Source organism: Salarias fasciatus, chromosome 12 (genome assembly GCF_902148845.1).
Source record: "Salarias fasciatus chromosome 12, fSalaFa1.1, whole genome shotgun sequence".
In the NCBI taxonomy this organism is placed as follows: Eukaryota; Metazoa; Chordata; class Actinopteri; order Blenniiformes; family Blenniidae; genus Salarias; species Salarias fasciatus.
This window is the reverse complement of record NC_043756.1, coordinates 10,896,998-10,915,641: the sequence shown is the minus strand read 5'-3', so window position 1 is coordinate 10,915,641 and position 18,644 is coordinate 10,896,998. Positions and strand designations below refer to the sequence as shown.

Genomic DNA, 18,644 nt, shown 5'->3' with positions numbered 1-18,644 from the left:
CATTATGCTTATTCACTGTTTTTATTGTTTTAACATTATAACATTACTTAGTTCAGTCATTGACGAGCTATTGTGGACTGTTCATGCCGCTATGTTTATTGGTCTGATGTCAACGTTCTCACTCTGTTCTGTCTGTGGACTGTTTATATAGACACGACGCTGTGATTCATTGTTATTATCAAAGTCATTTTCAATCTTTGAAATTTTTACCAATCAATGTAACATCTTGAAGCCCTCTGAGGCAACTGTTGTTGTGATACTGGGCTATACAAAAATAAATTGATTGATTGATTGATGATGTTTATTACAAGAATCTGCAGAGCAAAGCCACCAGCTGTAATAGTGAACATTGAAACAATTGTAGCATCTTCAGTTTGAAGATTTTAAACAAGCAACTCACATCATGTGACTGATCAAAAGCCAATTTAATATGAATTTAATTTGATAAAACCCACTGACTTGAAAAATTAAGGAATTATCTCATGATGCACTCATGAGCAACTGAGAGGAGGGAAAGTTCCCACTTCTTACTGGGATAAATATAGTAATGCCACATTAGGGAGATCAAATTGGAAACTTCATTTGAAAAGATGGAACAGGTTCACTTTAGTAGTATTTTCTTAATCCTCCAAGCGTCTGTATTGTTTTTGTGCTGCAGTTAGATGTTCATTGCATGGTTTCTATATCTTTGTTTTATACATTTGTCCTATTGTACGTAAGTCACTTTAGTAAAAGACATTAAAAAAAAAAGTTTTTGGAGAGGCTCAATTTCATTCAACATGGAAAGATGAGAAGTGTAAAGTTGGCAGCACAGACATGTGAAACTCATCCTGTGTTTGCTTGTAGTTATTGACATAGCATTCGAGACCACAAAAAAATCCCACCTCAGGGCAGGAAACAGTTTGTGGTTCTTTCCGTTTTGACACAACAGCATGTGGGAGGCATCAACACTCCATGAAGCTTCTGTTTTGACCATCCATCATAGAGACACATGAACAGAGGGATGGAGAATTCCTTCTTTAAGAATAGAAATCCACTTTTCTGTACTTGTAACTGTACTTTTGCCACTGAAACAGTGCTTTGATCATTTATGACAGGTTCTCAGCTTCACAGGGGACCACCAATTTATCCCAAAGCAAACACAGAGACTTGCAAGCTTGCATGAACAAAAAACAAACTGTGAAGAAGTGGAAGTTCAAAAGCAATAACCATTCAGAGTTTGTCACCATCGATTACAAAAAACACCCCACTTAATATGATATATGATTGAATGCTGAGTGGGATCTGTGACTGGGTACAGAGGGCTTGAAGTTGCTGTCACTTGGAGCTCCTGCAGGATCAGATGTGCCCCACTTCCTCATTGAGCTGAGCATGGACAAGGTTCGACGGAACAACAAGGAGCGGAAACACCACCTCTGGATCAAAAGCAAAGCTGACGTCCAAATACACCTGAGTAACAGAGATAGAATGAGAAAAAAAAGGCAGTCAGAATCCACATACATTAATGAAGCCATAAACTTATTTTGTTACATGATTATTTTAATGAATAAAGATGATTTCTAACAGTCATTACTCTAAGTGAAAAGCCATTTCATTGCGTTATTTATCGACATCTATTGATTGATTTTGTACATTCCATCATGCAATTTAGGGGCTGGAGCCAATCATAGTTGAGAGTGAGTCAAAGAAAAGGTATAACAAATCAAAGATGGTGAGATTCAAACAAATAGCAATGTTTCAAAACAGGAATGTATTCATTATATGTCTCACTACATACCTTGAGGTAATATTCAACCGAGATGATTTGACAGTTATGGAGAGTGTAGACAGCATCAACAGGAATCTTCACTGCACAGGGAACCGTCACCTCTGACCTTGGAGTGATTGGGTCTCCAACCATTTTAAATATGACTTTATCACTGGTCTTGGTGTGCTTTTTGACTCTGTACACAATCTTGCGGTGCAAACTGAATTTGGGCTTCACGTTTTTTGAAGAAGAGTTGCAGATTCTGGCATACGCAGACAACGTTTCACCTGATGGAGACAAAACATGAAGCCCAGATGTGCAAATAAGTTGCTGTTTATTTTGAATAATTATGAAATGCCTTTATGCATTTTCATGGGTAACCGTTGAACATCCTCTCATACAGCAAAGAAATAATGTATAAGGCAGTAAAGGCAGGTTCTTCTCTGTTTAAGGCAGTTTGTCACACTCTCTGTACCTGGAAAGCAAACTCCTCGGTTAACCGAAGCAGTCATTTGGAGCTGTCCTTTGGAGAAAGTTCCCAACTCTTTATCCACAGAACCATTTAATGGACGCTGTATGACATAATCAAAACAGACATTTTCCCCAGTCAACTTACAGCCTCCAATCATCAGAAATCAAATTCTGGAAGAAAATTACTGTATATTTTGTTCCAGTTGAGCTTTGAGTTACGAAATATTGTGAAGGTGAAAAACATAAAAGTGAAATTTAAAAGCTTGACTTTTATATTTAGATACATTTTACTGCTGTGATGCTGGGATTTCTTCAATGAATTATTAATTTTGATGAACAAATGTGTTCATTAACTGTTTTCAAGTGTTTTCAAATTCTTAACACGATTTTGGGATATTCACCATGGCTTGTTGAATTGGTGGAAAAGACTTTGAATCAAACTTGATCTCTGTTGTTACTGATGAAGGCCATCGCCAGCTTCTGGAAATTTTTGCTTCAACCATGTACACAATTTTTCCATTTTTCTTTTTGAAGGAGGATGGCATTTTCCTGCAACACAGAACCAGAACAGAGTAGTGAATTAAACAATTCTCTCTCTCTCTCTCTCTCTCGGTGCATGCTGGGAGTGGACGGCGGCTGGAGTGTGTGAGAGCGTGTTGTGTGTCGTGTGGCATTTAGCTTGTTTTTTCTGTTTGTTTAAATTGTTAATGTTCACATTCACCGTAGTTTATTAATCACAGAGCACATTTATTAGTTTATATCGTTTATTTGGGTTCTTGGTGGGTTTTGCGGTCTGTTTGGGGGAGGTCTGGCTGCTGCCATGACCAACCTCAGACAGCTCACCCGCAAACACGGGGTCCGGGTGGTGGCCCAGTTCCCCTGCAGCGTGGAGGACGTGGCCCTGGCTGTGGGGGAGAAAGTGGGCTACTACAATGTTAGGTCGGTCGCGAGGATGAACAGCGCCGTGGTGATCTTCCTGGACCGGGTGGAGCAGGCTAACGCTGTGGTGGAGTCGGGCATTACCGTCGCGTACAGGTTCGTCCCGGTCCAGCCGCTGTCTCAGCCTGCTGTCCGGGTCGTCCTGTCCAACGTCCCTCCCTTCGTGCCAGATGAGCTTCTGATCCGCGAGCTGTCCAGATTTGGAAAGGTGGTGTCCTCAGTGAAGGACATCCTGTCTGGATGTAAGTCTCAGCTGCTGAAGAACGCCGTGTGCCACAGAAGACACGTATTTATGATACTCAACAACCGGAGCGAGGAGCTGAATCTCCGATTCCGCGTGAGAGTAAATGATTATGATTACGTTGTTTTCGCGAGCTCAGCTGGCATGAAGTGCTTCGGCTGTGGACAGGAGGGACACACCATCAGGGCCTGGCCGGCCGCGTCTGCTCCATCTGGTTCAGCAGGATCCAGCTCTGCGGGGTCCGGCTCTGCTCAGTCCGGCTCGGCGGAGGCGGGCCTGGCGGGACCGGATTCCGCGGAGCCCGGCGCTGCCGCCCCGGCCCCGGCGCCGCGGGCCAACGCCTGGGGGGTTCCCCCCCCCCAGCGGCGGCTCCGCACTCCGGGCTCCCGGGGGACGCGGCGGCCCCGGCTCAGTCCGAGCGGCCGACTGCGGCTCCTCGGACCTTCCCAAGGAGGCGATCTGTCGTGGCCCCACAGGAGAGCACCGAGCACGGGGTGAGTAGTGTAAATACACCGGGTGAAGCAGCGGGTGGCGGCAGGGGAGAGGAGAGCGAGTCTGCCGGGTGGAGGGACACCGACAATAATGTAAATAACACTGCGGAGGTGGAGGGGAAAAAAGATAAAAGACAAGAAAAAAAAGTAGGTGAGGGAGGGGAGGAGAAGCAAGGTGAGGTGGAGGGACAGGTGGAGCGGGATCAGGGTGGGACAGTGGTAGAGGAACAGTTGGAGGAGGGACAGGTGGAGGAGGATCAGGGGGAGAAAGTAGTGGAGGAGGAGCAGGTGGAAAGGGAGAAAGGAGGAGAAGCAGGCAGGAGCGCCTCCTGGGCTGAACAGGTGGAGGAGGAGGAGATGGAGGAGGACAGAGTGGACAGGGTGAAACCAGGGAAAAGAAAGAAAAAAGGCAACAATGCAGAAGCAAAGAAAAGCTGTGTGGAGGGGCGAGTGTCAGACAGTGACAGTGAGTGTGTGTCAGACAGCAGCGATATTTCTTTTAGCAGCTCACAGAGAAACAGGTCTTCATACAGCGCAGACAAAATAAAAATGTTCTTACACCAGACCAAAAACCAGCACAGGGTGAAGGTGGGGGATCATTTCCCTGATTTGAATGGTTTTATTTTATCGGCCAGGCTCCATATGAGTAACAGATTGGAGTCTGGCCTCACTGAGCAAGAATGTTATCGTTTAAAAAAACTGGTACCAAAAGCCAAAAAACAATTAAATGATGAAGGTGGCAGCCAAGTGTTTTTTAATTAATTTATTTGTTCTTATCCTGGTTTTAGACATCTCATTTACTATGGATGTTTTTAAGCTGGGTGTTTTAAACATAAATGGAGCCAGACATCTGAGAAAGAGACAGTCAGTTTATGAGACAGCCACACTTAAGAAGATCGACGTCTTGTTCCTTCAGGAAACTCATAAGTGATTTTAACATTGAAGCTGAATGGAGGAGGGAATGGAGGGGGGAGGCCATCTTAAGCCACCTTACTCCTCTCAGTGGAGGAGTGGGCCTCCTCTTCTCCAGGGCTTTTAATCCCAACTCCCTGGAGGTCCAGCATTGTGTACAGGGGAGGCTGCTTTTAGTCAAAGCTCAGTTCCACCATTTTAAACTTGTATTTATTAACATTTATGCTCCAACAGCCGGTGCAGAGGGGAAGCAGTTTTTCGTCAAACTGTCTGAGGTGGTAAGTGGGTGTGGGTCGGAGGACTATTTGTTTGTGGGTGGGGATTTTAACTGCACGGAAGACGCGACTTTGGATGCAGAGCCTCATCCAGCCTCTCAGCATGTCTTGAAGCAGCTGGTCCACTCTCAGGGCGTTGTGGACGTTTGGAGAAGGATGCATCCTGACTGTCGGCAGTACACCTGGTCCCACTGTAGAGAGAGCAGGGTCTCCTCAGCCAGGCTGGATCGTATTTATTGTTTTAAGCATCATTTTAATGTTTTTAGAAGGTGTGATATTTTACCGATGGTTTTTGGTTTTACTGATCATTGTCTACTTTTAAGCAGTATTTTTATCAGGGATGTGTGGCCAGGGAGCGCTTACTGGCATTTTAACTCTGTTTTAACATTTGATAGAAGTTTTAGGGAGGCTTTAATGTTTTTTTGGGAGGGTTTTAGACAGAGGAAGGGAGATTTTAGCAGTCTTAGGCAGTGGTGGGACCACGGTAAGACGCAGATCAAACTCCTGTGTCAGCAGCACACCCTCAATGTCACAAGTGATATCACCAGATCTATGAAGGATCTAGAGACCGAGATAGTGGAACTGGAACATTTAAGTGAGTCCACAGGAAATCGAGGTGATTTTGAAAACCTCAAAAGGAAAAAAATGGCTTTAGCCGACCTGCTGAACGTTAAAGTGCAGGGCGCACTGGTTCGGTCCCGGTACCAGACCATCACAGGGATGGATGCTCCCTCTAGCTTCTTCTTTAGCCTGGAGAAAAAGGCCGGACAGGGGAGAGTGATCCACACACTGCTCTCGGACACGGGGGAGGAGATCACCGAACCATGCCAGATACGGAGGACGGCGGTGGGCTTCTACTCCTCCCTGTACGGGAGTGAGTTCACGGAGGAGCAGGAGCTCCTGGAGGGGTTCCTGAGGGGACTGCCTCATGTCTCTGAGGAGACCAACACAGAACTGGAGGCCTGCCTGGACATGCAGGAGCTGCGGGCAGCGCTGCAGGCGATGCCAACGGGCAGATCTCCTGGGATCGACGGGCTCACCGCCGAGTTCTACAAGGCGTTCTGGGACATCCTGGGTAGGGATGTCCTGGACGTCCACAACGAGTGTCTGGCCTCTGGTTCCTTGCCAGTGTCCTGCAGGAGAGCAGTCCTCACGCTGCTTCCCAAGAAGGGGAACCTGCAGGACATCAAGAACTGGCGCCCCGTGTCCTTGCTCTGTGTGGATTACAAACTCCTGTCCAAGGTCTTGGCCTCCAGGCTGGGGAGGGCTATGGAGCAGGTCATCCACCGGGATCAGACCTACTGTGTCCCCGGCAGGTCCATGGTGGACAACGTCCACCTGATTCGGGACGTTTTGGAAGTCTCTAGTTCTTTGGACATCGATGCTGGTCTGATTTCAGTAGACCAGGAAAAGGCTTTTGACCGAGTTGAACACAGCTTCCTTTGGAGGGTCATGGAAAGTTTTGGGTTCAGCGCTGGTTTCATAGCTAAGATCCAGGTGCTGTACAGGGACATTGAGAGTGTGCTGAAGATCAACGGCAGTCTGTGTGCTCCTTTTAGGGTGTGCAGAGGTGTCAGGCAGGGCTGTGCTCTGTCTGGGGTGCTCTATGCGCTCTCCCTGGAGCCCCTCCTCTCTAAGCTACGTTCCAGTCTGCAGGGTCTGCTTTTACCGGGTTTTAGTGAAAGCATGATTTTATCGGCCTATGCAGACGATCTTATTGTTTTTGTAAGGAATCAAGGGGACGTAGATATTTTAGTTAATATTATTAAAGATTTTAATGTGGCATCCGCAGCAAGGGTCAACTGGGGGAAGAGCGAGGCCCTTGCTGTCGGCAATTGGCATGGCGGTCTTCCAGTTCTTCCCCAAAATTTAACATGGAGGAGGGAGGGCCTCAAATATCTGGGCATTTATGTCGGCAAGGAACATTTTGTTCAGAAGAACTGGGAGACCGTCATGGAAAAGGTGGAGGCTAAGCTCTCCAAGTGGAGGTGGCTCCTCCTGAAAATGTCACTTCGGGGCAGAGTCTTGGTTTTAAATAATCTGGTTGCATCCCAGCTGTGGCATCGGCTCACCAGTGCGGACCCTCCTCCAGGTCTCCTGGCTCAAATTCAAAGGAAAATGATAGATTTCTTCTGGGATGGTCTGCACTGGGTGCAACAGGGGGTGCTGTTTTTAGACAGAGAGGAGGGGGGCCAGGGCCTGGTCCACTTGGCCAGCCGGACCGCCACTTTTAGACTCCAGTTCCTGCAGAGGTACCTCGCAGGACCGGCGGATCTGGTGTGGAGAGGCGTGGCCAGCTGCATCCTGAGGCGTGCCAATAAGTTGGGGTTGGATAATGTTCTGTTTTTGACTGATCCCAAATTTCTAAATCTCAAGGGGCTGCCTCCGTTTTACCAGAGTTTATTTAAATGCTGGGCCTTGTTTTCACGCAGAAGGTGCCTGAAAGCCGACTCTCTGCACTGGCTGTTGAAAGAACCCCTGATCCACGGATCCAGACTGGACATCAGCGGAGCCTCGACCCCCGGCCTGACCGGAAGGCTGATCCAGTCTGGGACCCTCACCGTGGGTCAGCTTGTGGATGCTGTGGGGCCGGACCTGAGTGATGCCCAGGCTCTGGGCTCGCTGCTGGGGATGCAGTCCATCCGGGTGTCCCAGGGGCTCCTGGAGAAGTGGAGGAGTGCGCTAACGCCCAGGGACAGGAGCCTGCTGAGGAGGTACAGCCGAAGAGAACTCTCCCCGGATGCTGACGACCCCTTCCCCGAGGTCCTGCTGAGCCTGGAGCTGGGGGACCTGTCCGGCCCCCTCCTGAAGACCACACAGCCTGAGAGACTTTCTTTGCACAGAGCAGACAAAAAGATTTTTTACAGGAACTGTGTGAAGAGCATCCACAAGGGTGGACTGAGCAACAGGCCCCCCACTGTGTGGTCACAGAGACTGGGACAGGCTGGACCTGGACCCGGCCCACAGTGGAGGATTTTATATAAGCCCCCCTTAAGAAAACGGACTGGAGACCTCCAGTGGAGGATTTTACATGGTGCCATCGCCTCCAATGCTTTTATCTCTGTCCTCAACCCTGCTGTTTTAAACACGTGCCCTTACTGCCATCAGAGAGAGACTGTCTACCACGTTTTTACCGAGTGCAAGAGGCTCGCAGGCTTCTTCACTCTTTTAACGGCGGTTTTTAGTCTTTTTAGTGTTGCTTTTACTGAGAGAACTTTTATCATGGGAGCTGGCTACAGACAAAAAGAGAAAAACAAGTGGCAGCTCCTCAATTTTATTTCAGGGGAAGCCAAGATGGCGATTTACATCAGCAGGAGGAACAAGGTTGAGGGCAGAGAAGGACAGGACGTCAGAGAAGTGTGGCAGGTCAACGTCAAATCCAGACTCTGGCTCGAATACCGGTTTTTTTAAGCATAACAATGATTTAAACGCTTTTAAAGAGGTCTGGTGTTTTAAGGACATTCTGTGCTGTTTGGAAAACAATCAACTTCATTTTGCACATTTTTTAATTTGAAATTATGAATTGTTTTTAAGAGTCTGACACACACTATCACTGTACACTGTGTAAATAAAAGTGTGGTTTAAAAATCAAATCTCTCTCTCTCTCTCTCTCTCTCTGCTGCAGTCCAACCCCTGTCGTCCCCACCCTGTTCCTTTAGAAGAAAGAGGTTTTGTTTTTTTTCTCCATTTAAAGGGAGTCACTTAAGATTGCTCATGTGGAACTATTGTATCTGTAAAAGTTCCTCGAAATGACTGTGTTGTACTGAACTGAACTGAATGCTGAGTTGTGTTTTACATGTTACAATATCATAATTATTTCAATGAAAGTGCATAATGTGAAATAATGACAATTTTTACTTTAAATGCTTAAGAATTCAATTGAGTATGATGCACCATATTGTGTTTTGTAAAATAAAAATTTCACTTTAAATCTGATGCATTGTTGCCAACCAAGGAAAGTTCTAAATGATGACATCATCTAATTTGCATGGCTGCTCATTTGCATATCTCGGTCAAATTAGATGATGATGTCACTTAAAATTGAAACATTGTTTCCAACTCCTCTGTTTTGGTGCAAAGTGTGTCACGTGATGTGACAGTCATAGAGAGCCCTCAGAGTACAGTATGATCATTCAAAGGCAGCTTTTAAATGGAAGTACAGACATCTACTGACATAGAAACGCTATCTGCAGTTACAAATCACATTTTATTGGTGTCTTGTATTATTTTACCACACAGCCATATTTAAATAATTTAGATTATTGTGTAATTCAGTGTTTGCCTTTTATTCTGTTGAGTGTTCATTTATTATCATTAATCACATACTCAATGTTATAATAAATAATTGAAAATGCATCTTAAAGTTTCATTAAGAGGGAATACAATTTTTTTAACATATTTGAACACACTTTTTTAAAGTCATCCAATAGTTACTTTGCCTACTAATTAGTTACTTTTGAAATATTGAAAAACAGTTCTTTTTTTTAAAGATGAAAATAGTGACTACAACTAATTACTTTTTAAAAGTAACTTGCCCAACACTGGTTTGAAGGCTAAAACCTTCCAATTATGATAAGAAAAGCAATGCATGGCAAGGTGGCTTTATTCACATAACACATTTCAGCAGTGAGACAGTTCAAGTGCTGTACATTCAGAAAAATGTACAGCTGGCAGTGGAAAGGAGGATGACAATCAGTAAAAGCGTAAGGAAATCTAAAATATTAAAACAATTAAAAGAACAAAAGTAAACATAGCAGTGTAACACTGAAATCAGCTTCTGCTTGCTTACTTGCAAAACATAACATTACAGAAGATCTTAGATGTATATATACCTAAACCTTTCAGGATTTTGAAGACCAGCAGTAATATTTTAAAACCCTTTCTTTCAATGACAGCAATTCAGAGCAAAGGTCTAAGAACTGGACTGATGTGATTTACTTGTTGACAAACTTGATGTTTGTCATGATTGGAGCAGCAGCGTTTTGAATCAGCTGTAAAACAGAGTTTTTAGGAAGACCAGTGATGACAGTGTGACAGTCGTGAAGTCGACTGAAGACAAATGAGTGACAGATTAACCTCTCTAAATCCCGCTGAGATATCAGTCTTTTAAACCCTGCAATATTTTACATCTGACAATGAGCTGCTCTTATGAGAGGAGTTGTGTCAAAAACACCAGCAGGGGTCACAAGAGCATAACTTCTTCTGTCTCATCAGGAGTATCAGTGGAGTTTCTGCAGTTGGTGAAAACACTCTTTTGTTTTACTGTGCATGTGGATGATTCAAACACAAAAAGAAGAGTTATCAAATAAAGTTGAAAAGCTCTGTGTTATTTATGTTTGATTATGAGTTTAAGGTTAAATTCACTCTCAGATGAAGGATGACTTTGTTGCACAGAAAATAACAACCCGAATAAGGACACAGAAATAAAGGTCAAAGTTTCTCACTTACCCCTGAGGGATTTTAAGTGTGAAATTGATATTATGGGCCCCTCGGGGAAGAACAGTGCCTGGAAAAAAAAAAAAGAGAATGATGAACATTTCTTGTGATATTACATGTATGCACACATGTACATATTAACCCATTTGTTTTTTAACCTTGAACTTGATATTTCTTGTTTTTGTTTTGAAAAAAGATGAAAAATAATGAAAAAGTGAATGACAAAAGAACTTGGTATTGACCCTTTTGTGTGTATGTGTGTGTATTTTGTCTCTGTGTTTCATCATTTCAAGAATTTTTCTTCAGGCAATGAGCTGAATCTGGTCGTGACTGTGGGTGGAGGAAACCAAATTTTTCATTCAGAAGAACCCGAAAGCTCTCAATAAGTGATATGCAATATTTTTAACCTTAAATTAAAAGTCATCACGTCAAGGATTGAAATCTTTCATATTATCATGAGTATTTTGAACAATTACTCTCGACAAAAACGGTGCAGTCAAGATACTGTGACGCTTTATTCCTGGAACTGCAAGAATAATGCAAATATGCACAAAAGTGCACGTTCAAACTACTGTGACTTCCTAAAACAACAGTACCTATGTCCAAATTACGTGTCTTCAGTCTGTTCAATCACAGTCACACAGTTTAAACTTGAACACTTACCTCCAGGATTTTTTGCAACCAAGTCCTCTTTGATTTTAAAATATCTCTCGTGCGCAGAGTAGGTCTCATCATCTTCCGTCCAAAGCACGTTGGCATCCCCTTTGGCCTTCACTGAAATGCTCTTCACTTTGGTGTCACTCTTCAGAGAGAAAGAAAGAGTGCCTATAACAGTATCTCCTTCGGAATAAGTGCCCTCTTGGTTCAGCACTTCCAAAGCCAATTTCAAGTCCTTAAAGGGAGACATGCTGTCTTTAAGCCTTTGTTCACTTCACAGAAGGAGCTGAAAGGGAAGTTGCTTCTCTGTCAATAGGATATCCTATTTGACAAGCCTCCAGGAAATATTTCATCATATTGTAGAGACTTGCCTCAGTAACACACAGCCAGTCATTGAGAACATGTTGTAAACATTGGAGGCAGGAAATCTGGAAGAGGTGTGGTCGGGATTGTGTAAACTATCAGAAATTTCCTTAAAGGGATGGTCGGTTGTCACTTCCTACAACACTGTGTTGAAAGTCCTCTTGCTGTCCTTCACACACACACAAAAAAAAGGATTCTGAATCATTGGCGTTTGCTCATATATTTGCCAAGATATCACGTGACCCGCTTCTAACATCCTATCAGAGAGAGAAAGTTTCTGAGAGAAATCTTTGGTTTGCCGACAACAGGCGGTCATCCCTTTAACATAGAAAGCCACAGCTGTTGCCGCCTGTCAAATGTGGGCAAAATAAGATTCTTTTTTTTTTTTTTTTTTCCCTGTTATGCTGATCACTCGGCCTGGTTGTCAAGAGATTGTCAGTGCATTACATTGTATCCATTCCTTAATTTTCTGTAATTTATCTCAGCATTCAATGCCCCATAAAGACAGAGGCTGTGAGGCAACTTAAGGCCGTGAACCCCTAACCAAGGTCAAGCTCAGCGTCACATGGCTGAAAGCATTTGAATCATTTCACCTGCACAGCAAGCCTTTCTTTTAATCACAACAGACATTTCCACCAGCAACAGAAAGTACCCAAATTCCTCTTCACTGTTCTGGACTGTTGACTCTACAAGCAAAATAAATTAGGATCTGGATAAAATCACAGTCCTGTTCACTTTTGGATTTGACAACTCTTCCTTAGGTGAAAATCATGAAAACAAGTCATCTATGTTATATTTACACAACATACTACTGTAATACACAAACACAATATTAGCTTAGTTTCACATGCATGTTGAATTTTACTCAAACTTACTTCGATCTCTGAAGAGCTCAGTTTTTGAGCTGCGCAACAAAATATTCATTTAATCCTTATTTGTCCTTGTAAAAAGTACAACAAAAAAAAATAAATTGTAATTCAATCTGTACACCATTCATTAAAACCACTAATAGTACTTAAAAGAAACACCAGCAGACACCCATCAATCACAGTCAAGCATGCATTCTGTCATTATGTCACTGCAGTGATCGCTTATAAAACATACTGAACGTCAAATGTCTTTTTTGATTTAGGAAGAGGATTAGAGCCATTGAAAAAAGTCAGAACTCCAGATTTTTCTTTTTTTCCAGTTTCCCTAATCCTCTTCCATACTTATAATACCATACAAAAATATATTTTTTTGATACTTTAGTTTTCTCACTTATTCCTTTATTCCATTTATTGTTGTCTAACACTGTATAACAGAAGTCATCTTGACTCTGATCCTGACCCTTTGCAAGAAGCTCTGAGCTGAAAGGTCCAACCTTGATCATACTGTACATCTCTCATCCCCTCCAGCTGTTCCTAGTCCTCATTTTCCCTCTCAGCCCTCACTATAGATGAGCTCTCTCAGCGCTTACTAATGTGTCATTCCGCTGTTCTCCTCTCTGATCAGACGATAAGGAGACCATTGCTGGTGTTGCCAATACCACAGGCCTTCATGTAGGTTTGACTATAAAAAGTAATAAACAGTAATGACTCACTGGCTCAGGATATTGGGTATTGTGCAAAGTCTCCAGCTGTAATAGTGGAACAGCCACTGTTGCTTAATTCAAAGTATGATGGTGATGTTTATTACAAGAATCTGCAGAGCAAAGTCATAAAAACTCGAGTTTTGTGTCCCTTTCCCTGTATCTAGAAACAAAGTGTCTAGGAATAATTCTTGATAACAATTTGAAATTTCAAAGTCAGGTATCTTCTGTGTGTAAGAAAGTCAAATCTAATTTGAATTGTTTTCGTTTTATCAGAAGGGAGCTGTCCCATCAGGCTGCCCTGGTGTATATGCATGCAATGATATTTTCGCATCTGTCCTATTGTATCACATCTTGGTCACAAACCTGAAACTCTGTACTCCAACCAGTCATTTCATTGTATAAGCAGGCAATTAAGGTATTCGACAGAAAGCCAGTGAGATGGCATCATCGTAAAATCATTCAAAAGCATGATCTTTTTACATTTGAGAATTTTGTTAATTTTAGCACATTGAAACTGGTTTTTAAGTGTCTGAACAATCATGTGTCGCCACCCTTTTCTGCTCTTGTCAGAAGACAGGCCTCTCTAAGAGCAAACACCAGAGCAGCCGACAGTGGAGACTGTGCACTTCCATATCTTAAATCGAAGTTTGGAAGGTCTTGCTTCTTCCATAACGGAACAACACTGTGGCTCTGCCCACTGGCTTAAAACTTCAGACTGACTTGAACACCTTCAACAGAGGTTTGAAACAGTGGCTGAAGTCAGGCCAAAGCTGCACACATGACAATGTATGAAATGCACATGATTTTTATTCAACGTGGACTTATTCTTATGTATGTAATTATGTTTAATTTGTCAAAAGCCTCCAATGGACTGGTGCTGACAATTAGCAGTCCTGCTATAACACTGAAAGCAATGCATCTGGTCTGTCCAATGCCTTTGTGAAGTCCATATCAAATAAATAAATAAATAAATAAAAATTTGCTATGACAACACCACCCCTGTCAAGCCGGTACTATGTATGATGGAAAACGACCGGGGCCAAGGCTGGCCAAAGCGAACCGTGCAGAGTTGGGCCAAGCGAGGAGATGTCGTGTTCAGCACTGTCAGTGTGCTGCAAAAACACCTGAAATTGAAATTTGGCCTAAATCATCTTAGTGTGGAGTTTGCACATTCTTGTGGTTCTTGTGTGACTTTAGGCTGATTAATTATTTCAACTGTTTCTGTAAATCAGTGTTTTTCATTCCTGGTCCTGGAGAGATGCTGCACTGGATGTTTGTTGGTATCAGCACACCTGATGGAAGGATTATCATGCTTTCCAAACCACTGGTGTAGTATAATTCAGGGGTGTGAATAGCAAACCATGCACCATACCTTAGAGCCCAGCTGACATCGGGTGAACATGCACACACTCAAACCCAGATCGTCTCGTTGTGATCAGTGCCATCCCGCCAGAATGAATATATTTAAAAATATGTCTTTGAATGGCTAAATGAGATTATAAAAGTGAAACTGGCCAAGAGTTGTGTGACAAGAGTGGGTGTAACACGTTCCACATACATGCAATAATTCAGAGAGATATTCAGCAGATCTTTAATGAAGTCTGTTAGTCACAAAGCATCAGGAAATTGAAATTTCTTTTTTTTTAGTGGAAGAGATTCAAACATATTGAGTATATACGCACTTAAAGAAAAAATGTATAAGTAAAGAAAGTAAAACTCATCAGTCTTTGTATATTTTTTAGATGCATCCAAAGCTTTTTGACAGGGTAAATCACAAAAAGCTGTTTATAAATTACATGCAAAAGGTGTACCCAGCTATATAGTACGCTTGCTGGTATATTGGTACGAGCAACAAACAATCCAAGTAAAATGGGGAAACAATCTGTCTACCCTCTTCAATGTTAGCAATGGTATCGGACAGGGGGGGAATTCTGTCCCCAGTGCTATTCATTTTATATCTCCATGAACTGTCATCTAAGCTAAGAGCTTGCATTACTGGCTGTGTTACTGGAAACATTGTTATGAATCATTTAATGTATGCAGACAATATAGTATTATTTTGTCCGAGTACAGCTGGTCTACAGCAGCTACTCAATATATGTTCCGCCTGTGGCCTGGTACATGATATCAAATTTAATACTGCCAAGAGTGTAGTTATGATTTGTAAAACTAAGGAGGACAAGTATATGCTGTTTCCTGAATTTCATCTGTCTGATGATGTTTTGACTGTTGTTGAAAAATTCAAGTACCTTGGGCACATCATCACTGAGGATTTGTCAGATGATGAGGACATTTACAGACAATGCAGAGTATTATATGCTCAGGCTAATACTCTGGCGAGGAAGTTTAGCTTGTGCACTGAACTCTGATGTATAATTTTATTTGTAGACTCAACAGGTCTGAGAATGAAATAATTGTTTGTCGGACAAATGTCACTTTGAGCCTTACACGTTTCCAGTCTGACTTTCGGAGACACTGGTATGCATGTCTTTTTAACATGCCAATTTAATTGTTTGGGGTTTTTTTTGTTTTTTTTGTTTTTTTTTTACATTGTCCATTTTTTGTTTCTTTTTTATTGGACTGAGAGTCCAGAATTAAGATGAATTGAAATTGAATGACCAATTTGCCCATCTCTTCTCCATTGGTGATTCTTTTAATCTCAGTCTGTGAGTCATTTTCTCCATTAGAAAAATATGTTCAATTGTAGCTGTCCATTGATCTTCTGTTGATACGCTGGCCTTCCCTCATTTCCTTGTTATACATTTTTTTAGCTGCAATTAACAAAATCTTTAACAAATACTCATCAGTCTTTTGATTAGCGCCATCTCGGAAATTACATAGGTCAAGGAGTTCAGGTTTCAAAGGAACTGCGCAACCCAAAATTTTACACAGGACATTGTAGCTATGTGTTTTTCCAAAATTCTTCAAGTTTTGAACATTTCCAAAATATATGAGAATGGTCTACATCTACTTTCCCACATTCACGCCAACATATCTGTTGTATCTGTAATTGCTTACTTTTAACTTTGGGTGTAACAAAAAAATCTGCTTAAATTTTTCCAGGCAAATTCCCTCCATACTCGAGAACCAGTGGTTGTCTGGTGACATTTCCACATCTTGCCAATCATCATCATCAATTTCAATATTCAATTCCTTTTCACATTTTTCCTTAACTTTTTGAGTTATATGCGTTATCACACCAGTTTGACCTTCATAAAGCTTTGAAGTTATTCTGATATCACTGCCTTTATGTGCTTTAACTATCGTTTGAATGAGTGAATTCTCTTCTGTGGGGGGATTTGCCTGGATTTCACTTTTATAATAATCTCTTATTTGAAGGTACAGGGAAAAAATAAATCATAATTTTCAAAATGGTATTTTTGTTTCAGTTTTTGGAAACTCTCCAGCTGGCCATTATTTTCCAGAAGACACTAATGCTGTAACTCCTTTTGTTGCCTAATGTTTGTAAGTTTTGCTAAATTTAGCTAGCAAAAAAATTCACATTATAGGCAACCCATTTTCATTTTGTAGCATGTTTTTGAGCTTTACAAGTCCATAGTATCTTGTGCCAAATAATAGGTGTATGTTTAGTGTATTTAAAGAATTTTTATTTTGCTCGTAGATACCATTGTCTCCCAAGGTTTTTTTCTTCAGTCAGCTGGAGAGTTCCATATTTTACCATTGGTCTTTTGCCATCCTAAATAAACCTTGAAATTATTTTGTCCCATAATTGGAATTGAATTTGTGTAACCTCTATCAGCAGGGCTTGAAATAAATACAGAAATCTAGGTAGAATGTTCTTTTTTTATGACATTAACCCTGGAACTAAAATCTAAAGCTAGAATGGCCCATCTTTCCATATCTCTCTGTATATTCTCTTGAACTTGTCAATAATTTCTTTTGAGATCTACCAAATCGTGTGTTACCTCTACTCCCAAATATTTGATTGATTTTGATGACCCGTTAAATTTATAAGCTTTTCAAATATTTTTAGATGACGTACAGTTACATTTTGAAATTTGGGTTTTTGTGATGTTTATTTTGTGTCCCGATACATACATACAGAAACTTTTCCAATAGCTCCATGAGTTTAGGTAGTGATGTATGAGGTTGTTCGAGGAATGCTATAACATCAGCAAAAAGGCCAATATTATATTCAGCCCCCTTTATTGTTACTCCTTTAATTTGCTGATGTTGTCTTACTGCTTGCACTAGAGGTTCTAATATTGAGAAAAACATGGGTGAAAGCCCACATCCTTGATCTTTGTAAGCTAATTTTATCTGTAAGACTTCCATTTATTTTTATTCTGACTGTTAATTGACTGTACAGTGTTTTTATAATTCCTACTGCTTTACTGTTGAAGCCCATTTTACCCAAAATCAAATACAAAAAATTCCAATTAACGCAATCGAAGACCTTTTCGGCATCTATACTTAACAGAACTATGCTTCTTTTTTCTCTCTGTGCCCCCTGTGTTACATGTAGAGTTTTTCTAATGTGAATGAAACCTGATCTTCGTCTATAAGTTCTGACACAAAAGTATTTGTTCTTCTGAAAATATGGATGTGTATATCACATAATCAATATTTAGTTCTGATATTGGTTTATAATTGCAACAGTATTCTTCGATTTTTCCTGGTTTAGGGAGGACTCAAATTATTGCTTCAGACCATGAAGCTGGCATTTTTTTCTCTCTTAAGGTCCAATTTAGACATTTGTGGAGGATTGTTATTAATTCGTGTTTAAAGGTTTTGCACCATTCGGCTGGGAAGTCATCACTTCCTGGCGATTTACCATTTTTAAGTGAAGTAATAGCTTTTAATATCTCTTCTTTTCAGATTTCAGCTGTTAGTGCATCGTTTTGTATAGTACCAATAGTTGGGAGGTCTCGCCGTTGTAAAAAATGTTCCCGCTCCTCTTCGGTTGCAGAGGGAGGTTGTGTGTTCAGTTTTTAATAGAAATTTTTAAAGATCTTTTCAATTTCTTCTGGATTGTCTGTTACTTCATTGGAGCATGGATTATTAATATTTTCAATTGTATTTAATGCTTGTTGCTTCCTTAACCTTATAGCTGAAAGCTTTGTTGATCTTGGTCCCATCTAGTAATAACTCGTCTAAAATAAACATACTTTTTTTCAATTTCTTGCTCCCAAAATGTTATTGACACATTTTTTTTTTTTTTAAGTGTCTAAAATCTGCTGATGAAGTCCAACAGTTTTGGCTTTTTGGTACTGTTGTTCTAAATTTCTAAGTTTGTCAGAACAATCCTCATAGGCTTTCATTTTTATTTTTTTCAACCACGCCGATTTCGAAATTAATTTTCCTTCTCATCACGGCCTTAAGGGGATCGCAGACCACCGAAGGGTTTACCTCATTATTATCATTTTGCACAATATTATGTTTGATTTCTTCTCTTATTTCTTGCACTATTCCTTCGTTGTTCAAAATACCAACATTTAATTTCCACGTTGTCTGTCTTTTCCTGCTGGACATCTTCATTTTTATATGAAAAGCATTATGGTCCAATATATGGTCCGAT

At 41.4% G+C, this 18,644-nt stretch overlaps 1 protein-coding gene across 1 annotated transcript; it reads right to left on the bottom strand.

Moving 5' to 3' along the window:
* Window positions 1-246: 246 nt before the first annotated feature.
* On the bottom strand, window positions 247-11,585 carry LOC115397829 (arrestin domain-containing protein 3-like). The gene is made up of 6 exons (XM_030104307.1): window positions 11,176-11,585; window positions 10,525-10,582; window positions 2,620-2,767; window positions 2,223-2,319; window positions 1,778-2,034; window positions 247-1,449 (listed from the first exon to the last, which is right to left on the bottom strand). The coding sequence occupies exons 1-6, from the start codon at window positions 11,417-11,419 to the stop codon at window positions 1,339-1,341; spliced, it is 915 nt and encodes a 304-aa protein (XP_029960167.1). The 5' UTR covers window positions 11,420-11,585; the 3' UTR covers window positions 247-1,338.
* Between the last annotated feature and the right edge of the window lie 7,059 nt (window positions 11,586-18,644).